Genomic DNA, 21,447 nt, shown 5'->3' on the forward strand with positions numbered 1-21,447 from the left:
GGACCTAAAAAGTATTATCCTAAGTGAAACAAGCCAAACAGAGAAAGACAAATATCACATGATCTCACTTATTTGTGGAATATAATGAACATAACAGTCTGAGGAATGGGGTAGTCCCAGAGATGTGGAAGTAGGGTACAGACTGACAATCCCAAGAAGAGGGGGAGGGGGGAGATTAAACCACAGAACTTATATGCATGTACGCATGAACAATGGACATGGACAACAAAGCTAAGGACAGGGAGGGGAGGGAGGGGGTGGGGAGAATCAGTGGGGGGAAAAGGAGAAACATCTGTAACAAAAATTAATTAATTAAATAAATTTTTTAAAATATGTTTTTTATTGATATTTTAGAGAGAGAGGAAGGCAGAGAGAGATAGAAACATCTATGTGAGAAACATTGATCAGCTGCCTCCTGCACGCCCCCTATTGGGGATCGAACCCACAACCCGGGCATGTGCCCTGACCAGGAATCGAACTAGGACCTCTCAGTCCATGAAAGGAGGTTCAAGCCACTGAGCCACACTGGTTTGGCCTAACATTCTATATCTTGATGGTGGTTTGCATTTATTCACAGTGAGCGATAAATAAGATTTGTATATTTCATTGTATGTAAATATCTAAAAGAAACTACAAACAAATATTAAACTCTAGTTAATGATTTGCCTTCTGAATGCTTTAGGGGTGAAGCTTACTGATGTCTGAAACTTACTTTGAAATGCATCAAGAATAAGATAGGTTAATAGGGTAATAAATAGATGAAATGTTATGTGATCAAGTAAATATACTAAAATGTTCATTGTAGAAGCGAAGTAGTGAGGTTTTGGGGTGTTCATTGTTCAATTTTTTCAACTTCTCTGTGTATACAAAATGTTGGAAAATGGTCAATAGAGAGAATCTCAGTGAATATTCTGAAGGAAAATTGATTTCTTTATAAATGGATATTTAGTTTAGAATGTCACTGATAGCGTTTGAAGGACTGAAATCAAGGCTAAAAGACTGGTGATATATTTAAAAAAGAATTATGAAGTTGATTATTAAATTTATCCAAGGAGCAGTTTATTTTTTTCAAGGTTTCAACAAAAAATCTTCCTTTAAAAAAGACAGTTATATATGTCCATTTCACAGATGGCAAGTACTAGAGCTATAGCATTAGAGCATTGCAAACTATATTCTTTCCCCTTTAACCTTCAGTTAGTATTATTTCTACAGTAACTCTATTTAATGGTCACACTAGCTTGTGTGTTGATGATTATTTCTAGTTATATTGGTTGTCTGAATCTCACTTCCTTAGTAGATTTCTTAGGAAGGGTTCATGTGAACAATATTCCCTAAGTTCTCACATGCTGATAATAGTTTTTGCTCTTTATAGTTGATGATGTTGATGGGTAAAAGAGCTTCTGCTTACATTTTTTCCCCTTGAATATTTTAAAGATTCCTCGACCAGCAACATTCTATCTTCCATCTGTCAAAGCGTCAGAGTTCAAGCATCCTTGATGCTCTCTGAAAGTAAGCACTCTCCAGAACTATTTGGTAGGAATATAATGTGGTCATTGGTATCACATTTTGGATGAAGACTGAACAATAACTGTGTTACAGCAATCTTAAAAGCATACCCTTATTTTTAAAACATACATTTTAAAGTCTCTTAATATCTTCAAAAAAGTCTTTTTCAATTATAGCTCCTCACCCAGTCTCCCCTTTTGATGTGCTGGTGGTGTGCCTGAAACACACAGGCATCTGATTGTAACAGTATCTGAGTGCCACCAGATGGTACTTTACAGATAAAATCAGGTGTTATTTTCCAAGACTGCCTCATGCCTACTCCTTGAGAAACACCATTGTCAATCTGATGCCATTCTTCTTACATGCTAGGAAGCTATTGTACACAATTCGTTTTGAGCGTTCAAAACTCAAGGGCATTGCCTCTCTGGTTTTCTTACAAGAATTACTTGATTTATCTTAATAGTAAACACAGCTATAATGTATTGAGTACATCCCATGTGCCAAGCATTTATTTTAATTGTCCCTAAACCTCACAGCAATTCTGACAGTTGCTTACATTGTCTCTAATTGACAGAGGAGGAAATTCATGGTTAGAAAGATTAAATAATTTGCCAAAGGTGATAAAGCTAGTAAGTGGCTGAGCATAGTTTGAATTCAGGTTTGATTAGCTCTAAACTTCATTCTATTTATAATACTGAATCTACCTTGCTCAATAGTTTTGGAATCAGATTTTAGAACTTACATGCAGTAAAATATCTTTTTTTATCATTGGAACATAGCAATTTTATTGAAAAAAACTAAGCATGATATTCTTACAAAATGAATCCCAGAGTGAGCAAATGAGTTTCCAAGTGCATGTGAGTAACAAGGAAATTTGAAGACTATACCCTAAAACATCTAATAATGTGGCCTTAATTCTGGCTGCATGGTTACCATTCCAACTGAAGCGCCATTATTTAATGTTTTCCATATTTTTAAAAAACTGAGGTAAATACACACAGCATAAAATTGACTAACGTAACCATTTTTAAGAAAACAATTTAGTAGCATTCAGTATATTCCTATTGTTGGGGTGCAACCATCACCACTGTTTCATCATCTCAAACTGAAACTCCATAACCATTTACTCTATTCACCTCTGCTTCTCGGATGCTGGTGAACTGGATTCTGCTCTCTGTCTCTACTATTCCAGTCAATAAGTGAAATCATACAACATCCATCCTTTTGTGACTGGCTTATTTCACTTAGCATGTTTTCAAGTTTCATCCATGTTGCAGCATGTGTCAGAATTTCCTTCCTTTTTAATGTATAATAATATTTCATTGTATGGATATAAGCACATTTTGTTTATCCATTTACTGATCCATGGACAAATGAGTTGTTCCCATTTTTTGGTTATTGTCAATAATACTGTTGTGAACATTGTGTACAAGTATCTGTTCAAGTTTTGCTTTCAATTCTTTGCAATTCTTCCATATAACTAGGAGAGGAATTGCTGGATCACAGGATAATTCTATGTTTACTTTGTTGAGGAACACCATATTGTTTTCCACAGTGGTTGCACTATTTTACATTCCCATTAGCAATGTATGTGGATTCCAATATCTCCACGTCCTTGCTGATACATTATGCTTTGTATTTTTAAATAATATTTTTAACAATAACCATCCTAATGGCATAAACTATTCTTTTATTGTGAGTTTGATTTACATTTACCTAATTATTATATTTTATATATTTATATCATGTTTAAGTCTTTGATCCACTTTGAGTTAATTTCTGTATATAATGTAAGATGAAAGTCCAATATCATTTCTTTGGGTTTATCCCACTTGCAATTCATTGAGCTTCTTGGATTTGTACATTCATGCTTTTGCTCAAATTTGGGAACATTTTGGCCATTATTTAAATAATATTTCTGGCCCTTTTTCTCTTTTTTGTCCTTCTGGATCTTCCACAATGCATATATTAATATGCTTTATAGGGCCCCATAAATCTCATAGGCTCTGTTTTATGTGTGTTTTTTTTTTCCCTTTGCTCCTTAGACTCAATAATTTCAATTGTCTTGTCTTTAAGTTCATTGATTTTTTTCTTCTGTCTGTTTAAATTTTTTTCTTCTGTCTGTTTAGATGATATTAAATTCATCTGGAAGAAATTTCAATTCAGTTGTATCTTTCACCTTTCAAATTTCTACTTGGTTTCTCTTTATAATTTCTTTCTGCTAATATTCTCATTTTGTTCATTTATTATTTTCCTGGTTTCTTTTAGTTCTTTGTGCTTTTGCTGAACTCTTGGAGAATATTTTAAAAAGCTTGTTTAAAATCTTTGTCTAGTAAATCTAATGTCTGTGCTTCCTCATGGACAGAAACTGGAGATTTATATTATTGCTCTGAACAGACCATATTTTCTTTTTCTTTCTTGTAAGGTTATAATGTTTTGTTAGAAATGGGGCATTTGGAAAAATAGCCACCTCTGCCAGTCTTTGCAAACTGGCTCTGTGATGAGTCAGTACTTCATTGATTGGCTGGGAGTGTTCTGAGCTGGAAGCTTACGGTCCCCTCAGGTCTTTTCTAAGAATGCCTCTAGCCTGGGCTTGTATGTGGCTTTCTCAGTTTGCCCATATACATGGCTGGTTTTGAATGTCTTCCTATCCCAGTCTCATTCCAGCTTCTCTTCAAGGCCTTAAGATGTTCTGCTGTAGGTTCTCACCTATAATCCCTTTTTGTCCCAGGTGTCTGTGTGCATATGATCTTCTTGAAACTTTCACATGCAGTGGCTGCTGCTTTCCTCCTTGCCTGAGACCCAAGTTCTATGAGATAGAAGCCAGTTTTTTAGGAAGCCCCAGAGAGGTTAGAGTGTGGCCAATAAAGGTTACTCTGCAGTCTTCAGTTCATGGGAGATGACTAAGAATAAAGCAGCTGTATCTACCAAATGAAGGGTGCACTGAGCTGAAGACAGGGCAGTGCGAACATGAATAAAAACGCCGTGAAGTCTCATATATATTTTTTCATGGTGCATTCACTCGGTTACTGTAAACCTTTGGTTGTTTTCCAGAGCAACTATCAGGCTATTTCTGCCAGTTTCTTGTTTTTTCATACTGCTGTGGAACAAGGCCTCGAAGGTTCCTAGTCTGTTGATATCATTCCCTTGAGGAACTTTTGTGTAGTTAAAACAATCACTTAGCCTGGCCGGTGTGGCTCAGTGGTTGAGCATCGACCCATGCACCAAGAGGCCACTGGTTGGATTCCTGATCAGGGCACATGCCCGGGTTGTGGGCCAGGTCCCCAGTGGGGGGCGTGCAGGAGGCAGCCAATCGATGTTCTCTCTCATCGATGTTTCTATCTCTCTTCCTCTCTCTCTGAAATCAATAAAGGAAAAAAAAAACATCAATCACTTTAAAAAATCAAATTCAGACAACATATCAGGCAAAAAAAATTTGCAATATATTTGGGTCAAAATTAATTTTTATAATATTCTAAAAAGCTCTTACAAATCAATTAAAACCAAGTAGAAATTTGGACAAACAACAGAAATAGGTAATTTAATGCATATATGCATAACCAATGGACAGACAATAGAATGGTGTAGGCTGGGGTAGGAGGGCAGGAGCAGGGAAGAGGAGTTAATGGGGAGAAAAGGAGGGACATCTGTAATACTTTCAACAATGAAGATAAATTAAAGAAAAAAAAACAGATAATTTTTTTCTTCTCTTTTTTTTAAAAAAAAATATATTTTATTGATTTTTTAGAGAGAGAGGAAGGGAGAAAGATAGAAACACTGATGTGAGAGAGAAACATTCATCAGCTGCCTCCTGCATGCCCCAGAGGCTACTGGGGATCAAGCCCACAACCCGGGCACGTGCCCTGACTGGGAATTGAACCGGGACCTCTCAGTCCATGGGACGACGCTCAATCCACTGAGCCACACTGGCCAGGCAAGAAACAGGTAACTTAAAGAAAAACAATGTCAACATTTCTTTTGATGATGTTAAAGTATACATTCAACTCTTATATAGGCCTATTTCCATGTAAATAAAGAATAAGACTAGCATTTTAGAGAGACTGTAAACTCTATATTGGAGCTTTCTGAATTTCATTAGGTTTATGTATTTTATCTCCAAATCTTTTTCATAGTAAAACTTCCCCCTCCCCACATTTATTCCACTTTTACTTCTCACTTTTTAAGGACTGGTTCTCATATTCTAATTATAAATCACCCCACGATACAGGCAAGCTTCCTCTTAGGTGATAAAAAAAAAAAGTGTAGTCAAATCAATTACCCAAACCTTCCAATCTGGGCCTTCTTTTTCATTTCCCCAGTTGATTCAGAATTTATATTGCAGAATGGAGATCAGTCTTCCTGAGCATTAATTCTCACTAATGTCCTGCTCAGTGTCATTACAGTAAGTTATTACAGGTATGCCTGCTTTTGGAAAGTTTTCATTCAGCCGCTTTGCTTTTATGAATGACCCATATTACTGCCTGTTTTCTCTAAGTGTAAAAAGTCTGAAGGGGATTTTTTCTTTTAGGGAAAGAGGTGAAAAGTAAACACAGCATTCAGCTGTTTTGCAGCCGTCATTGAGGCCGCATTCACCCCAAGCAGCCAGAGTGGCCCCCCAAGCTCCTGTCCCCGGAACTCCACTCAGCATCTAAGCAAGCAGCCTCCAGAGCTGCGTCTGTGAGCATCTGTGCGTTATCTAACTTCATTTGGGGCATCATTAGCAAGATATGTCTTTAAGTATCGGAAAAACCTACAGAAGTTTGTAAGGGTGTCACATTTAGTGCAAAACGGGATGTAATTAAGCGACTTAATCATGGTAAACAAAATAAAGACCGTATGTGTGTTAGGCTTGCCTATGTCCAGAGAGAAAACAACACTGTATATACATTATTTCTACTTTATACAGGTTGTGTATTTATTTATTTGTTTATTTGTTTGTTTGTTTATTTAATCCTCACCCGAGGACATTCTTGCCGAAATTTCTATTGGTCCTGCTAATAGTAAAGTGGTCTCTTTTACTTGGCATCCAGTAGTGGACAAAATGAAAAGCCTATCAGTCAGGTGGATTGATGGGTATATAAATCATGATGTTCCATTAAGTTATCTTTTACTTAAGGAAAAATCAATCAGCATTTTTTTTTTTTTTTTGGTACATGCCCCTAGCGGAAACTGAACCCGGGACTCTCTGGTCCGCAGGCCAACGCTCCAACCGCGGAGCCAAACTGGTCAGGGCTCAATCAGCATTTTCAATAAGTAAAACAACACTGTATATACATTATTTCTACTTTATACAGGTTGTATATTTATTTATTTATTTGTTTGTTTGTTTATTTATTTAATCCTCACCCGAGGACATTCTTGGAACTAACTATCTTCAGATAGAGTGGGAGGGAGAGAGGGATGAAGGGAGAGAGAGAAACATCGACGTGAGAGAGACACATGGAGTGGTCGCCACCCACACGACCCCAACTGGGGTTGGGGACAAACTGCAACCGAGGTACGTGCCCTTAGCAGGAACCGAACCCAGGACACTCCGATGCAGGCCGATGCTCTAACCCCTGAGCCAAACCAGCCAGGGCCAGGTTGTGTATTTAATATATGGCTCCCACTTTTACTATATTAGTGTTATTTTAGACTTTAGGTGTTATTCGGTGTGATTTGGTAGGTTATGTTTTGGGTCTGGGAATGCTCAAACATGTTGCCATGTTGAATTAATGATAATTGTTTCTTCTCTCTGTACCATTTTGGCTTATGAAAGGTTTCAAAGGAACACTACTTTCCCGCGGCACGAGAAACCTGTGGTTGTTTTGATACTTTGAACTTCCTTGTGTGGAGCATGATTACTTAATGGTTTCGCCATCTGTCTGCATTCACTGGGTGTCCAGTGGACATCCGTTCATTCGAATTCAATTAGGATGTTTCAAGTGGAGGATGATAGTGAAGTTGGGTCTAGAATTTTATTTTTTATTTTAATAACCAAATGTCAAATTCAAGGCATAGGATTTGAGGACCCTTTAGCCACAGCGTGAGAATGTCAACATTCACACTAACCCACTTCGCAGACTGACTGTAGGAAGTTATCGCCACTTTTCAGCTACCTTGTGAAATTACAAAAAGAAATTCGTTTCAATAAATAAAAGTTCAGGTCAGGGCAGAAAACCTGTGCGTTAAATGTCGGTCTGGTTTGCGGAGGGGAGGTCGGAGTTCAGTGTGGCTCAGCAGACATCAGCAGCAGGTGGCCGAGAGGGCACAGTGTAGTGTCCTTCCTGCTTTCGCTAATGTTCTTGCTGTTTGCAGTTTGCTTGAGTTTAATTTAAAGCATTTGTAGCTTACAGAGCAGAAATGCAAACGACACTGGTAAGAGGAACTGTATTTTTACTTTAGGGAAAGAGTTCAGAAAGAAAAAAATGCCTTCTAGAATTTCAGATGCCACAGAGCAAGACAATGTCCTTTTTGAATGGTGGCTGGGAAAGGAGACCCATGAACACGGTTCAAAAGGACTGTTTATCTAATGCCCTGCAGTAAATTTAACTATTTGTCTTGGTCCATGATACATTCATCACATTATAAACTCGTGAGAAGTTTTAAGGATGAAAAGATGTAGTCTTGCTTTGGCTTCATGCTAACACCGGCAGGTTTGCTTGTTCCAATGTCGTCATTCCCATTAATAAAGGTTTATTCAAAAAGTTCTTAAGAGTTGCTCTAAATTAAACCTGTGCATGATATTGACCTTTTTAAATACCCAATAACTAAGTCTGGGGCCCAGGAGTGGGCATTTTACACCCTGACACAAATTTATTTCTTGCTTTTAATTATGCAATCAAGTCAAGCTAGTGACATGTTTCAACTGTCCCGGGCCGTTTTACTACTTTACTTGTTTGTATAATGCATCTTGGCAACTTGTGGTAAGTCCTTACACAAATCCCTCACCTAATTAGGTTTCATTTTCCTCATTACTCAGACTAAGGAGTTGGATTAGTCCCTGCCAATTGTTATATTTTACTATGATATCATTATAGTTACAATCTTATATTGTAACAATAAAAATGTGGTTATTTAGTCACAAGCACATTCCTTGAACTAGTTGAAGTCAGTAAGGGAATGTCCCCCACAAATCCTGACGGAAAGGTGGTCCTGGCTGCGTCAGCTCCTCTTTTGTGAAACTTGGTCTCTTCCCTAACCAAAGGGTTAGCTTCTGCATTTATTTCACTTACAGTGCTGCCAAAAAGAGAAAGGGAGAGCAGAGAAATGGAAGTAATTAGCTTTGATTGGGAACTGAGTGTTTTTTCTGTCCCTCTGATGACACACCATTCAATTGTGAGGTTTGCATCAGCCTCTGGCTAATAATAGAAGAATTCACTCAGTTAGATATTCATTAACTCCTGAGAACTGGCCCTGCCCACGCTGGGGGAAGTCCCGCTCTTCACCTTCCCTGCGAAATCTGACCCTTTCAATGAGACCAGGGACTGTACCTGAAGAAGCAAAAAGGCGGCGGTCTTTAGAAGCTATTTACAATGCCTCCTGCTGAGATTGTATTTTGTTTCCTTTGCCCTTCTTAGAATGCACCAACTAGAAAAGGCTTTTTTGTTTGTTTAAAGTTCAGTTTCACTTTCGAGATTGCAGTAAACTTGCCACCTTCCTGGTGAACAGGACTGGATTCGGACTGATGACAAGAGGAATGGTCAGCTGTCCTCAGAGCACGTGAAGGTATAGATTTCACATTCCTGTTGGGATGGGATCTCTCACACGGGGTGAAGCAAGAATGCAGGGTGGTTTTAGCATGCTTTCTCTGGCTGCTCTCTGATCTGGTGCTTGAAATCGAGTCAGTCATTCACCTGGGAGCAGGAAAGAAAAGGCAGAAGGTGTAGGTATGGGAAGCAGTGTAGCATAACTCAGTACAAATAATAGCACATTTCTAATGAACAGGAGTAAAACATTTGATGCAGTCATTTTAAAAAGGGGTTTGTTTCCTTTGTCTAGTTCTGTACCTGGCAAGTACATGAGGGTAGCTACCAAAATCGTTTTGCAACAGCCTTCAAAAAACAACTTTGTCTTAAAGATTACAGAGCCCTGGAGCTTAAAAGACTTTATCTCTCTTTCTCAGTCTTCTTGGCTGGAGAGGAGACAGGAGCTGGCATGTGATGATAATGTGTTTGAAAAGGAGAAAATCTCAGCTGTTCCTAGGAGTGAGAATATGGCTTTCTTTGGCTTAATAAAGAAACAAGTTATGCCGAGCAAAGTGGAAAGACATTCAGATGTACGAGAGGATCAGAAATGAGCATGGGCACATGGGGGTTAAGTCGGATAGAAGCAGAATCAGCAGGAAGCTCCCTCCAACTTGACAATATGACTTGGTGTTGGTCTGTGTCTGCATACAGTGTATTTGTAAAAATTTAGGGGGGAAAACGTGAAGTTTACAAACCAAGCTGTATAAGCCAAACTGTAGCTGGTGGTAACTCTAAGCAGCCCGGCTCCAGACTCTACGTCCTCACCACTGTGCAATGCTGGCACCAGCTTGGGCAAAGAAATGGGATGCTATGCACCCTGAAAAGGCTTTGCAGAACTGTGAGGCCCAGTGACTCTGTTTCTCTTTCTTTCTTTTTAGCTTTTTTTTTTTTTTTTTTGCTCTTATTATGTTTCATTTAACAACAACTTATTCTTCACTCTCATTTCATCCTCTATTTTTGTTTGTTTGTTTGTTTCACTGATGAACATTCTAGAGTAACTTTTTTCACATTGGTTATACAATTACACATTTACTGAGTCTTTGTATTTCTCAAAATATTCCCCCTCCTAATCTTTAATTGTTCAGCTGGAAGTGAAATTTTAGGTTCCAAATAATTTTCCCTGAACATTTTGAAAGCTTGTCACTATTGTATTCTAGTGGCTGATGAAAAGTTTTCTATCAATGAGGATCTTTCTTTTGGAAGTAATTGATCATATGTTTTTCTGAGATGGTTTGAGGGTATGTGTGTGTGTGTGTGAATGGTCATAATTCTTACATTTCGTAAGTTTCTCTTTGTGTGTTTTTCCTTTTTCACTTACCCTTCCTAGCATTTGATGGAGTGTACCTTCAGATCCGGGAATATCTTCCAGTCCTTCAGGGATATGTTTTGTTAACAAATTTGTTCCTCTCGGTACGGCGAGCCCTTAGCCAGAGGGTCTGCACCTGTGGATTCAACCAATCACAGATGAAAAATATTAGGGGAAAAAGGTTACACTGTTGTCTACCTTTCCTGTGTAGTTAAGCCCTCCATGGCTGCATCTGTCCTGAACATGGACTGGCCTTCTTTTCTGGTCAATATTTCCTAACCAATGCTGTATAACAACTATTTACACAGCATTTATGTTGTTTTAGATATTATTGCAACCTAGAGATGATTTAAAGTATATGGGAGGATGTGCATAGGTTATATGCAAATACTACATCACCTTATATCAGGGACTTGAGCACCCGTGGATTTTGGTATTTCTGGGGGTGGAGTCCTTGAACTAATCCCCCACTGATACCGAGGCAGGGTTGAAATTCTGTCTCTATCTATAGCCTGTGCAGAAAAGGTAAAAGTCACCTAGACAAGGAGAAGAACTTATCATGGGAACTGTACATGAGTTTGTGAACAGAGGCGGTACCCTGGTAGGGCTGTGGGGGGAGGTTTGGGAGAGCCTCAGAGAGCTGAATGGAAAGGGAACCCACTGTATGGGTCAGCATCACTGCCAATGACGCATCAGATAGGGGTTAATTTCCAAACTATATAGAGTGCTCATACAGCTCAACAAAAGGAAGACAAAGAACCCAAGTAACAAATGGGCAGAGGAGTTGCCCTGGCCAGTTAGTCTCAGCAGTTGGAGTGTCAGCCTGCAGACCAGAGAGTCTTGGGTTCGGTTCCCGCTAGGGGCAAGTACCAAAAAAAAACAAACAAACAAAAAAAACAGGCAGAAGAACTAAATAAACACCTCTCTAAACAGGATATACAAATGGCTAAGAGACATATAAAGAAATGCTCAACATTACTAATCATCAGAGAGATGCTAATTAAAACAACAATGAGGTATCATTTCACACCTGTCAGAATGGCCGCCATCAACAAATCATCAAACAAGTGTTGGCGAGGGTGTGGAGAAAAGGGGACTCTAGTACACTGCTGGTGGGAATGCAGACTGTTGTAGCCACTATGGAAAACACTACGGTGTTACCTCAAAAAATTAAAAATTGAATTGCCATTTGACCCAGTGATCCCACTTCTAGGAATATACCCTAAGAAGCCTGAAACACCAATCAGAAAGTATATATGTATCCCCATGTTTGTAGCAGTACTATTTACAATAGCTAAGATCTGGAAACATCCCAACTGTCCATCAGTAGATGAATGGATAAAAAAGCTGTGGTACATGTACACAATGGAGTACTATGGAGCTGTAAGACAGAAAGATCTCTTATCCTTTGAGACAATATGGAGGGACCTGGAGCGTATTATCATAAGCAAACCAAGCCAAACAGAAAAACAAATATCACATGATCTCACTTATTTGTGCAATATAATGAATATAACAGTCTGAGGAACAGGGTAGACCCACAGACATAGAAGTAGGACAGACTGACAACCCTCAGATGAGAGGGGGAGGAAAGAGATAAACCATAGAACTTATATGCATGTATACATAACCAATGGACATGGACAACAAAGCTGGGGACTGAGTGGGGGGGATGGGGAGGAGGGTGTCAATGGGGATTAAAAAAATTTAAAAAAAAAGAAATATTGAACTGAAGGTAGCAATTCACACTCTTTACAGGGAAGGGTACCGATGTTGCAGTACTACTGGTGAGCTGACGAATAGAGGATGGATAGATGGGTAGATATATGATAACACAATAGTGATCATTCCAAAATTCTTCGAATGGTGCGGTTGTTTAGGGTTTTTCATTAGAAATGTTGGGGGGAGGGGATGTAATGGTGGTACAGCCATTTTCTGCATGAATGGATTATTCTAAGCAATAAAAATGAATAAATGTTGCTGCAGGACATTTGTAGATGAATCTCACAAACCTGATGTGGAGTGAAACAAACATAAAATGATACGTCGTATGCGATTCCATTGATGTATAAAACGCAAGAGGGCACATTCATATCTTGTGTAAGAAATTGGGAAATGCTTGTCTCTGGGAAGGAGGGGGTGTGACTGGGGGAGGGTGCAAGAGAGGGGTTCAAGGTGCTCGCTCTTTCTTGATCTGAGTGGTGAATATACAGACACGCTCACTTCGTGAAAATTCAACACGCTGTACATTCATGATTTGTGTACTGTTCTACACCTATTAAAACTATAATAGGTAACATTTAAAGTTATGTCACTGTAAGTCCTGATACAAAAAGCTAAGTTTATATCCAGGAGCTTCTTGAGTCTTTCTAACCATCCATACACTTCCTTGAATTTCAATTATTTTAAATGCATGATCCTTCTACTATTTCCCTCTTGTTTAATTATGAGCTGTGATTATCATATGACATTATTCTGTTTTGCAGAAATTTTTCTTTATAAAGTAAAAAATGTACAAAATAGGAACTAGTTACAATGATCACTTTGGCAATCATGGATTATTATGCTGATTGATAATAGTAGTAATAACATTAAATACTGCTTTGTTCCAGATTCTGGGAGACTGGTCTCTTTAACCATCATAACAAGCTAAGGAGGAGCTACTCTAATTACCTCTACTTACAACACGAGAAAACCAAGGCCTGAAACATGAATTAACTTGCTAGAGGCTACGAAGGGGAAGAGCCAGGATCAGAACGCAAAGGGTGTAATTCTGGGGTCTGTTCTCCTAAGGACTGTTTCTCTAAGTATTACTGGTTCTACAGTGAATGTTCATTTATATAATCATAAAGTTGTAAATGTTATTGACTGACTTTAGATTTTATAAATTGATCTAGACCAAGTTTTAGGATTAATGCTGACATTTTATATCTTGACAATGTCACACAATATTGTAGGAAATGCAAGGAAAGAAGAAGTGTATAGCAAACACAGGGGTGTACATTTCCTGTATCACAAGGTGAAAAGTGAAGAGATTTTTGTCTAAAGTTAGTTGATCAATAACTAGAGTTTTAAGTATTGTCTTTAAAATTATAATTGTAACAACAGATTAAAAGTAATGAAAGAAAAATTATGAAGATGATGACGAAATAGTTTGTTATCCTTATAGTGGGAAGAAAGTACTTCAAGTCAGTAAATGAAGAAACAGTTGCACCAACATATTATTTAGGAACATTAAAAATAGAAACTGTCAAGAGGTTACCTTAGATCATTGCCACTGGGGTGGAGGTAAAGTATGAAGAGGGGTTCGTGTATTCCATTTTGTACGTTCTGTGCTGCTTGAATTATTTCCATATGATGTACTACTTGTAGAATGCATACTTGTATATCATAAGAGTTATAGTAAAACAAACAAACACGCAAACCAAACAAGAAAAAACACGTGCGTAGTCACATTTGGTTAGATATTTTACAAAGAATGTACCAATGCATGTGGAAACATATGTTATCAATGTTGTGTATTGCTTGTTAATGTTTCTGTTATAGAGCAGAATCATGAGCCGGAGTCTGCTGTATCACATCCCCAGCTTCCTGGGACTGTTGCCCTTCTGGATATTGTGTACGTCTTCTACCAACAAATGTGCTGTTAGGCATGAAGTCGCTGACTGCAGTCATCTGAAGTTGACTCAAATACCCGATGACCTCCCAGCAAACATAACAGTGTTGAATCTGACCCATAATCAACTGAGAAAATTACCGCCTGCCAATTTTACAAGATACAGCCAACTTACTGTCCTGGATGGAGGATATAACTCCATCTCCAAATTGGATCCAGAGCTGTGCCAGAAACTGCCCTTGTTGGAAATTTTGAACCTCCAACACAACGAACTCTATCAACTTTCTGATAAGACCTTTATCTTCTGCCTGAATTTGACTGAACTCCATCTTAGGTACAACTTAATCCATGCAGTGCAAAGTAATCCCTTTAAAAGCCTGAAGGTAAGATGAAAATGTTTATTTCCATATACAAAAGGAAAAATATGTTATCTAATGTTATGTTTTCAAGTCACGCATTCATCTTTAGACTTAATATTTGGATATCCAGGTGAAGAGTGAGAAATCTGATCTACCCACGTTGGGGGGATGAGGGGAGCCACACACAAATATTGCCATTATGATGGAAAATGTTTTCCAAAGAGAAAAATACCATCTTAAATCAATTTCCATCTTAATTTTAGAAAACTCTGCCTCTCTCGATTCCTCCCCTTAGAAACAGAACGTTTTTTTTTAGATAACAAGAGGTAGAGACCAGAGATGAGTCGAAACATTCAATAAGGAGCCCAGCAAATAACCTCCTAACGCTGTTGATTTTGTACCTGAAATAATGAAAAAAAAAAAAAAAAGGCTAGTCCAAATTCCGACTTAAATAAATTTAACGCATGGATACATAAATTGTTCAACTAAAAGTTGCCTACTCTTGATTTTAGAATCCTCCTCACAAGATTGCTTTTCCAATGACTACTTATATTTTTCCTTTCAGTACTTTGCTTGAATTTTAAGCCTATGAAAAATGTACAGGATGAGGCTAAAGCAGGTTTACAGTTGTTCATATGGAAAATAATACAATAATTAATATATAATATAACAATAAGCAGTTTCACATACCCTACCAAAGCTGTGAACCTACCATCGCCCCACCTTGTATTTATTCTTTCTAGATCTGAGGCAGTTACTAAGGGCTTTTCCTAAACCAGAGCCATTTTCAAAACTCTTTGTTTTGTTTTGTTTTGTCTTATGGGCTTATAACAAACCGGTCATTTCTTGACCTCAGATGCCAAGAGCAGCATACATATTTAAATACACTTAGAAACATTTATTAAATGATTTGCTTGGAAGCTATTTGAAATTCTTTCTTGTGTCTTCTTAGATTCTGATGTAGACAAAATGTCTTTGGACGCAAAGACCTCAAAATCAGGTTACAGTAATCATTGGAAAAAATGTTATTATTATTTTAAAAACATACATAAAAGTCTTATTCTTTTTAATAGATATAAGATTTTGCCCTAACATGTATCAACTTTTCCTTACCTTTTACTTGCGTTGGAAGCTTACATGTTCAAAAACAGCACAGGGTAAAAGAACATCCCACAACCCTTACGAAACAAGCAAACAAAAATTAATAATCTTGTCCTAGCCGATTTGGCTCAGCGGTTGGAGCGTTGGCCTGCAGACTAGAAAGTCTCAGGGTTCGGTTCCCACTAGGGGCACGTACCAAAAAAAAAAAAAAAAATTAATAATCTCTACTAGCCATGATGCCAAGTTTACATAGCAATCGATCTTTCTCAATATAAAAATCTTTTTACAGTTTCATGGATGACAATGTTCTACTCATGCTTTTAAAGAAAAAATATTGCTTTTTACCTGTTATTTAGTTTCAAGGCTGATATGTATGACACGTTTGATATTTCCTGTGACTATTTCTTACATCATAAATAAGTGTTTATTAATAGATAAATAAGTAAATGCATGCTTATCATGACAATTCCTTGTATCATAAATAAGTAAGCTCAAGCCCTTTTATTTTGGTAGAGGAAATAAAGTGATTCTTGATGTAAGAAAACTAAATCCCTGCAACAATAATATTTTCAATCACAACGAAGACTTTTACTGCTCCTACTGTCAATTTTCTATAGAATAATAGAGGTGACATTTTGCTGTTGAGTTATGTCTAAGGTTTACATACATTTAGAGGAATGACATTTGATGGCAAGACTCTAACTAATATACGTATTTTTTTCCTCTTAGGCTTTAATCAAATTAGATCTATCGCATAATGGTTTATCATCTACTAAATTAGGAACTCAGCCCCAACTGGAAAATCTCCAAGAGCTTCTATTATCAAATAATAAAATTCAGGTACTAAGACGTGAAGAACTTGATTTCCTGGGCAATTCTTCTTTAACAAAATTAGAGTTGTCTTCAAATCAAATTAAAGAGGTAAGAGTAAGGTAAAGTTACCTTGTGTTCCATCTTTACGTGTGGGCGGTCCCTAACTGGGCCACAGGGATGGGGATCTAAAATCCCCTCAGAAAGAGGTGGAACCTTTACCATGTTTCCCGAAATATTTTACACTGACCGCTTGGCCAGCGATGTCATCCGCACAGGAAAGGGAGTTGGGTAGCAATTAGGAGCTGGGGCTCCGCTGTCAGAAGTGGACTGAATTCCATGTTTCATTACAGACCAGTGCTTTGACCTTGGAGAACTTAACCTCTTTGGGTCTTAATTTCGTCACATGTAAAGCAGAACTAATACCATGTATCATACAGAATCTCTGAAAGAATTAACTTAGGAAGGTTAAGATCACAGGGTTAGGTTGAGTTAGTGGCCTCCCTGTCTGGGCTCTGTCTCTTCTTATTACTGGTGCAATCAGGCAAACCATTCACGTTCTCTCTGCTGCAGTCCCCCAGGTTTGAAGTTGGTGTAATAATAGACACTACTTCAACAGGACTGTGTGGTAAAGAATGTAGCCGTGTCTGGCATGTAAGTGGTTAATAAGTAACTAGCATGAGATGATTCCGAAGCCTTCCTAGGGTGGAGCACACCCCAACGAACCTTCTCTTTGGGGATCCTTCAACTCATGAACTATTTTCATATACAGATGTGTCTGTATTTTATTCTTTCCAGGCTGAGAACATTGGAAATCCTAAATCAAATCAGATTTTCTAAAGCTGTATTAATTTTCAGACATAAAAAGAGTATACACAGTATTCTAGAGATAATGATTAAATATTTTATGCAAGCTACTTGTGTTAATTGTTGAACAGCATTTCTGTTTAGAGCATTTATTGTAGAAATCTTATAAAATATATAAATAATGAGGGGGGAAATAAAAATCATCCAAAACCCACAATGCAGAGACAGCCAATGCTGACAGTTGGGTATGTTTATCTCCAGCTTTTTCCCCAAAAAAATAATAATGATAATGATAATCATCATCATCCAGCCGCTTAAATTCATAGAGTACTTAACCATGTGTCAGGCACTGTGACAAGTTATTTATATTTTTACGCAGTCCCCTAGCCAACTTATTCCTCTCATCATTTCACACACAAGAGTAACTGAGATGAAGAAAGATGAAGAGACTTGTTCAAGGTCTCACAGGTGACCATCTGGAGACAGAGCTAGTTCCTGGCAGCGTGAGACCAGAAACATGCTCATCTCGTGCTGTCACATCAGGTCTTTGAGGATGACAGTGTATCCTGCCATTTAAAAGTAACATTATTTCATGGACAGGCTCCATGGCATTGCGAAGAATTCAAACACTTAATTTTAGTTACTGCAAAATAATCCTACCATGTAAATTTATCGTAATTAGTTTACTAATTTCCTGCTTTGCAGATTAACCCACTTGACTTGCAACGAAGCATGCTTTCTTCTGTATTTCTGTCTTTTCGGACAGTGTAGGACTCAGGGCCGCGGGGCACTCGCAGGGTGACCGGCAGGGACCGGCTGCTGCCCTCCCTGGGCTCCTCCCTGCCCCCTTGTGCTCACCCCTTCCCTCGCCGTCCCAGAGCAGCCGAGGCTTCCGGCCAGGGCGTGGGCCGAGCAGAAGGAAGCTGGAAAGCATGTCAGGAACGAGTCAGGAGAAAACTACGGTGCAAAGACAAAGAGGGTCGTTAGAACCCAGAGTTACCGAAGGGGAAGTGGGCGTTTCTATTTAGAAAATAAAATTCAGTCATTCCTTCCAGAATGTTCACTGAAAACAGTGGTCTCCAAGGTGGAAGCAAGCTCTGTCCCCAGGGTGACTTTACCGGTAGTTTATTAATACAGCTGTAGCCAGGCGGTAAAGTACAGGTACCAGGGACAACCTAGACTCAGAGGTCAGGGAAGACGCCAGGAGTGACTTCCAAGCTGAGACTCGGATGCTTGTAGAAGTGAGGCTGTGGCCAGGGCGGGGAGGGCCTGGGGCGGGGCAGCGGTGGCGCAGGCACGGAGTAAGGAGCTGTGCCTGGGAGGGATGGACAGAAAACCCAGAGAAGGTGGTGAGTAGGCAAAGGGATTGCACTAATGGACTGTGTTTAAGCTTTGCAAAGGTCATACGAACTCTACTATGTTGTGGTTATTAACCTCTTTTCCCCTCCACTCTTAGTTCTCTCCAGGGTGTTTTCACGCTATTGGACAATTATTTGGTCTCTCTCTGAACGATGCCCAGCTGGGTCCCAGTCTCACAGAGAACCTTTGCCTGGAATTGTCAAACACAAGCATTCAGACTCTCTCCCTGGGCAAAACCCAGCTGTACCGAACAAGCAATATGACTTTCGCTGGACTGAAGCAGACAAACCTCACCGTGCTCAATCTTTCCTCTAACACCTTAAGTGTCATCGGTAATGACTCCTTTGCTTGGCTTCCACATCTAGAATATCTCTTCCTGGAGTATAATAATATAGGACATTTGTCTTCTCGCTCCTTTTATGGGCTTTTCAATGTGAGATATCTGAATTTGAGAAATTCTTTCACTAAACAAAGCAATTCCCGTGCTTTGCTTCCGAAGATCGATGATTTTTCTTTTCAGTGGCTGACACATCTGGAGTATCTTAACATGGACGATAACAACCTTCCAGGCATAAAAAGCGACACATTCACAGGACTCGTACAGCTGCAGTATCTAAGTCTGTCCAACTCCTTCTCCAGTTTGCGAACTTTAGCAAATGAGACATTTGTATCTCTTGCTCGTTCTCCTTTACTTGTGCTCAACCTAACCAAAAATAAAATCTCAAAAATAGAGAGTGGTGCTTTTTCCTGGTTGGGCCACCTAAAGGTGCTTGACCTCGGCATTAATGAAATTGGGCAAGAACTCACCGGTGAGGAATGGAGAGGTCTCGAAAACATTGTGGAAATCTACCTTTCCTACAACAGATACCTACAACTGACCAGCAACTCTTTTGCCTTGGTTCCAAGCCTTCGACAACTGATGCTCCGACGGGTGGCCCTTAAAAACGTGGATAGCTCGCCTTCACCTCTTCTCCCTCTTCGTAACTTGACCATTCTCGATCTGAGCAACAACAACTTAGCCAACATAAACGATGACCTGTTGGAGGGTCTGGAGAAACTGGAAATTCTGGATTTGCAGCATAACAACTTAGCTCGGCTCTGGAAGCAGGCAAATCCTGGTGGTCCTGTGCATTTTCTAAAGGGTCTTTCTCACCTGCACTTCCTTAATCTAGAATCTAACGGCTTTGATGAGATCCCAGTAGAGGCCTTCAAGGACTTATTTCAGTTAAAGGGTGTCAGTTTAGGATTGAATAATTTAAACATACTTCCATCATCTGTCTTTGATAATCAAGGGTCTCTAAAGTCATTGAGCCTTCAAAAGAATCTTATAACATCCGTTGAGAAGAATGTTTTCGGGCCTGCTTTCAAGAACCTGAGTTATTTAGACATGAGCTTCAATCCATTTGATTGCACATGTGAAAGTATTGCCTGGTTTGTTAATTGGATCAATAGTACCCATACCAACATCTCAGAGCTACCAAGCCATTACCTCTGCAATACCCCACCCCAATATCATGGTTTTCCAGTAATGCTTTTTGATATATCACCCTGCAAAGACAGTGCCCCCTTTAAACTCCTTTGCATTATAAATACTAGTGTCCTATTGATTTTTACCTTTATTGTACTGTTCATCCATTTTGAAGGCTGGAGGATATCTTTTTATTGGAATGTTTTAGTGCATCAGGCTCTTGGTTTCAAGGAAATGGATAAACAGCCAGAACAGTTTGATTATGCGGCATACATAATTCATGCTTATGAAGACAGGGATTGGGTCTGGGAAAATTTCTCCCCAATGGAAGAAGAAGATCAAACGCTCAGATTTTGTCTGGAAGAAAGGGACTTTCCGGCAGGTGTCCTTGAACTTGAAGCAATTGTTGATAGCATCAAAAGGAGCAGAAAAACAATTTTTGTTATAACACAGAATCTATTAAAAGATTCATTATGCAAAAGGTAGGTGAACATTGTGACTTTTGAAGTATATACTTGTTTTGAAATTGAGCTTTTAAATATTACCAACACTTTATTCAAAGAATTTTAAAACTAAAATTATGGAAAAATATAATCTTTTAGTGCCAGATTAAAGTAACTTCTAAGGGGAATTTTAGGTTTTAGAGCTTTGGCTATTGAAAACTGTATATTGATATATAATGCAATTCAATGTTTTGTTTTGTTTTACTTAGATTCAAGGTACATCAAGCAGTCCAGAAAGCTATTGAACAAAATCTGGACTCCATCATCTTGATCTTCCTGGAGGAGATTCCGGATTATAAACTGAACCACGCACTCTGTTTGCGAAGAGGAATGTTTAAATCTCGCTGTATCTTGAACTGGCCAGTTCAGAAAGAACGAAAACATGCCTTTCATCATAAGTTGCAAGTAGCACTTGGATCTAGAAATTCAGTACATTAAATTTATGTAAATGCCAAAGTAACAAAGGAGTAACTTTCCTAATTTAAAAAGTTTCATGGTGAATTTAAGTTTTACTTGAAAATAATATAAATCTATTTATATTTTATGGGTGAGAATATCAGATCACAATTCTCTCTTTTCTATGGAAATGTATCTCCTTATTTCAGGTCTTTGAATACCAATTGACTTAATTTGACCCAAAAGAAACATATAGGAATATCTTCTACTAATGAATATATATAATTGGTTACTGAGGCCAATAAATACTTCAGAAAACTTTAAAACATTCCTCATTTCCTGAAGAGTATTATCCTAAGTGAAACAAGCCAATCAGAGAAAGACAAATATCACATGCTGTCACTTATTTGTGGAATATAACGAATAAAACAAACTGATGAACAAAATAGACCCAGAGACATAGAAGTAGAGTACAGACTGACAAACCTC

At 38.5% G+C, this 21,447-nt stretch overlaps 1 protein-coding gene across 1 annotated transcript; it reads left to right on the forward strand.

The window, feature by feature from the left end:
• The first annotated feature begins 9,133 nt into the window (after nt 1-9,133).
• On the forward strand, nt 9,134-21,203 carry TLR3 (toll like receptor 3). Its single transcript, XM_036249909.1, has 7 exons — nt 9,134-9,213; nt 12,526-12,639; nt 13,152-13,317; nt 14,086-14,538; nt 16,345-16,536; nt 18,689-20,541; nt 20,772-21,203. Exons 4-7 carry the CDS (start codon nt 14,095-14,097, stop codon nt 20,998-21,000), a joined length of 2,718 nt encoding a protein of 905 aa, XP_036105802.1. The 5' UTR covers nt 9,134-9,213; nt 12,526-12,639; nt 13,152-13,317; nt 14,086-14,094; the 3' UTR covers nt 21,001-21,203.
• Nucleotides 21,204-21,447: the final 244 nt, after the last annotated feature.

The sequence above is a fragment of the Molossus molossus genome, unplaced genomic scaffold (assembly GCF_014108415.1).
Source record: "Molossus molossus isolate mMolMol1 unplaced genomic scaffold, mMolMol1.p scaffold_m16_p_9, whole genome shotgun sequence".
NCBI lineage: Eukaryota > Metazoa > Chordata > Mammalia > Chiroptera > Molossidae > Molossus > Molossus molossus.

Coding starts and splice junctions, on each gene's coding strand:
- TLR3 (XM_036249909.1), top strand. CDS start 14,095: ATGAGCCGGAGTCTGCTGTATCACATCCCCAGCTTCCTGGGACTGTTG. Junction 14,539..16,344: donor ATCCCTTTAAAAGCCTGAAG/GTAAGATGAAAA, acceptor TTTTCCTCTTAG/GCTTTAATCAAATTAGATCT. Junction 20,542..20,771: donor AAAGATTCATTATGCAAAAG/GTAGGTGAACAT, acceptor TGTTTTACTTAG/ATTCAAGGTACATCAAGCAG.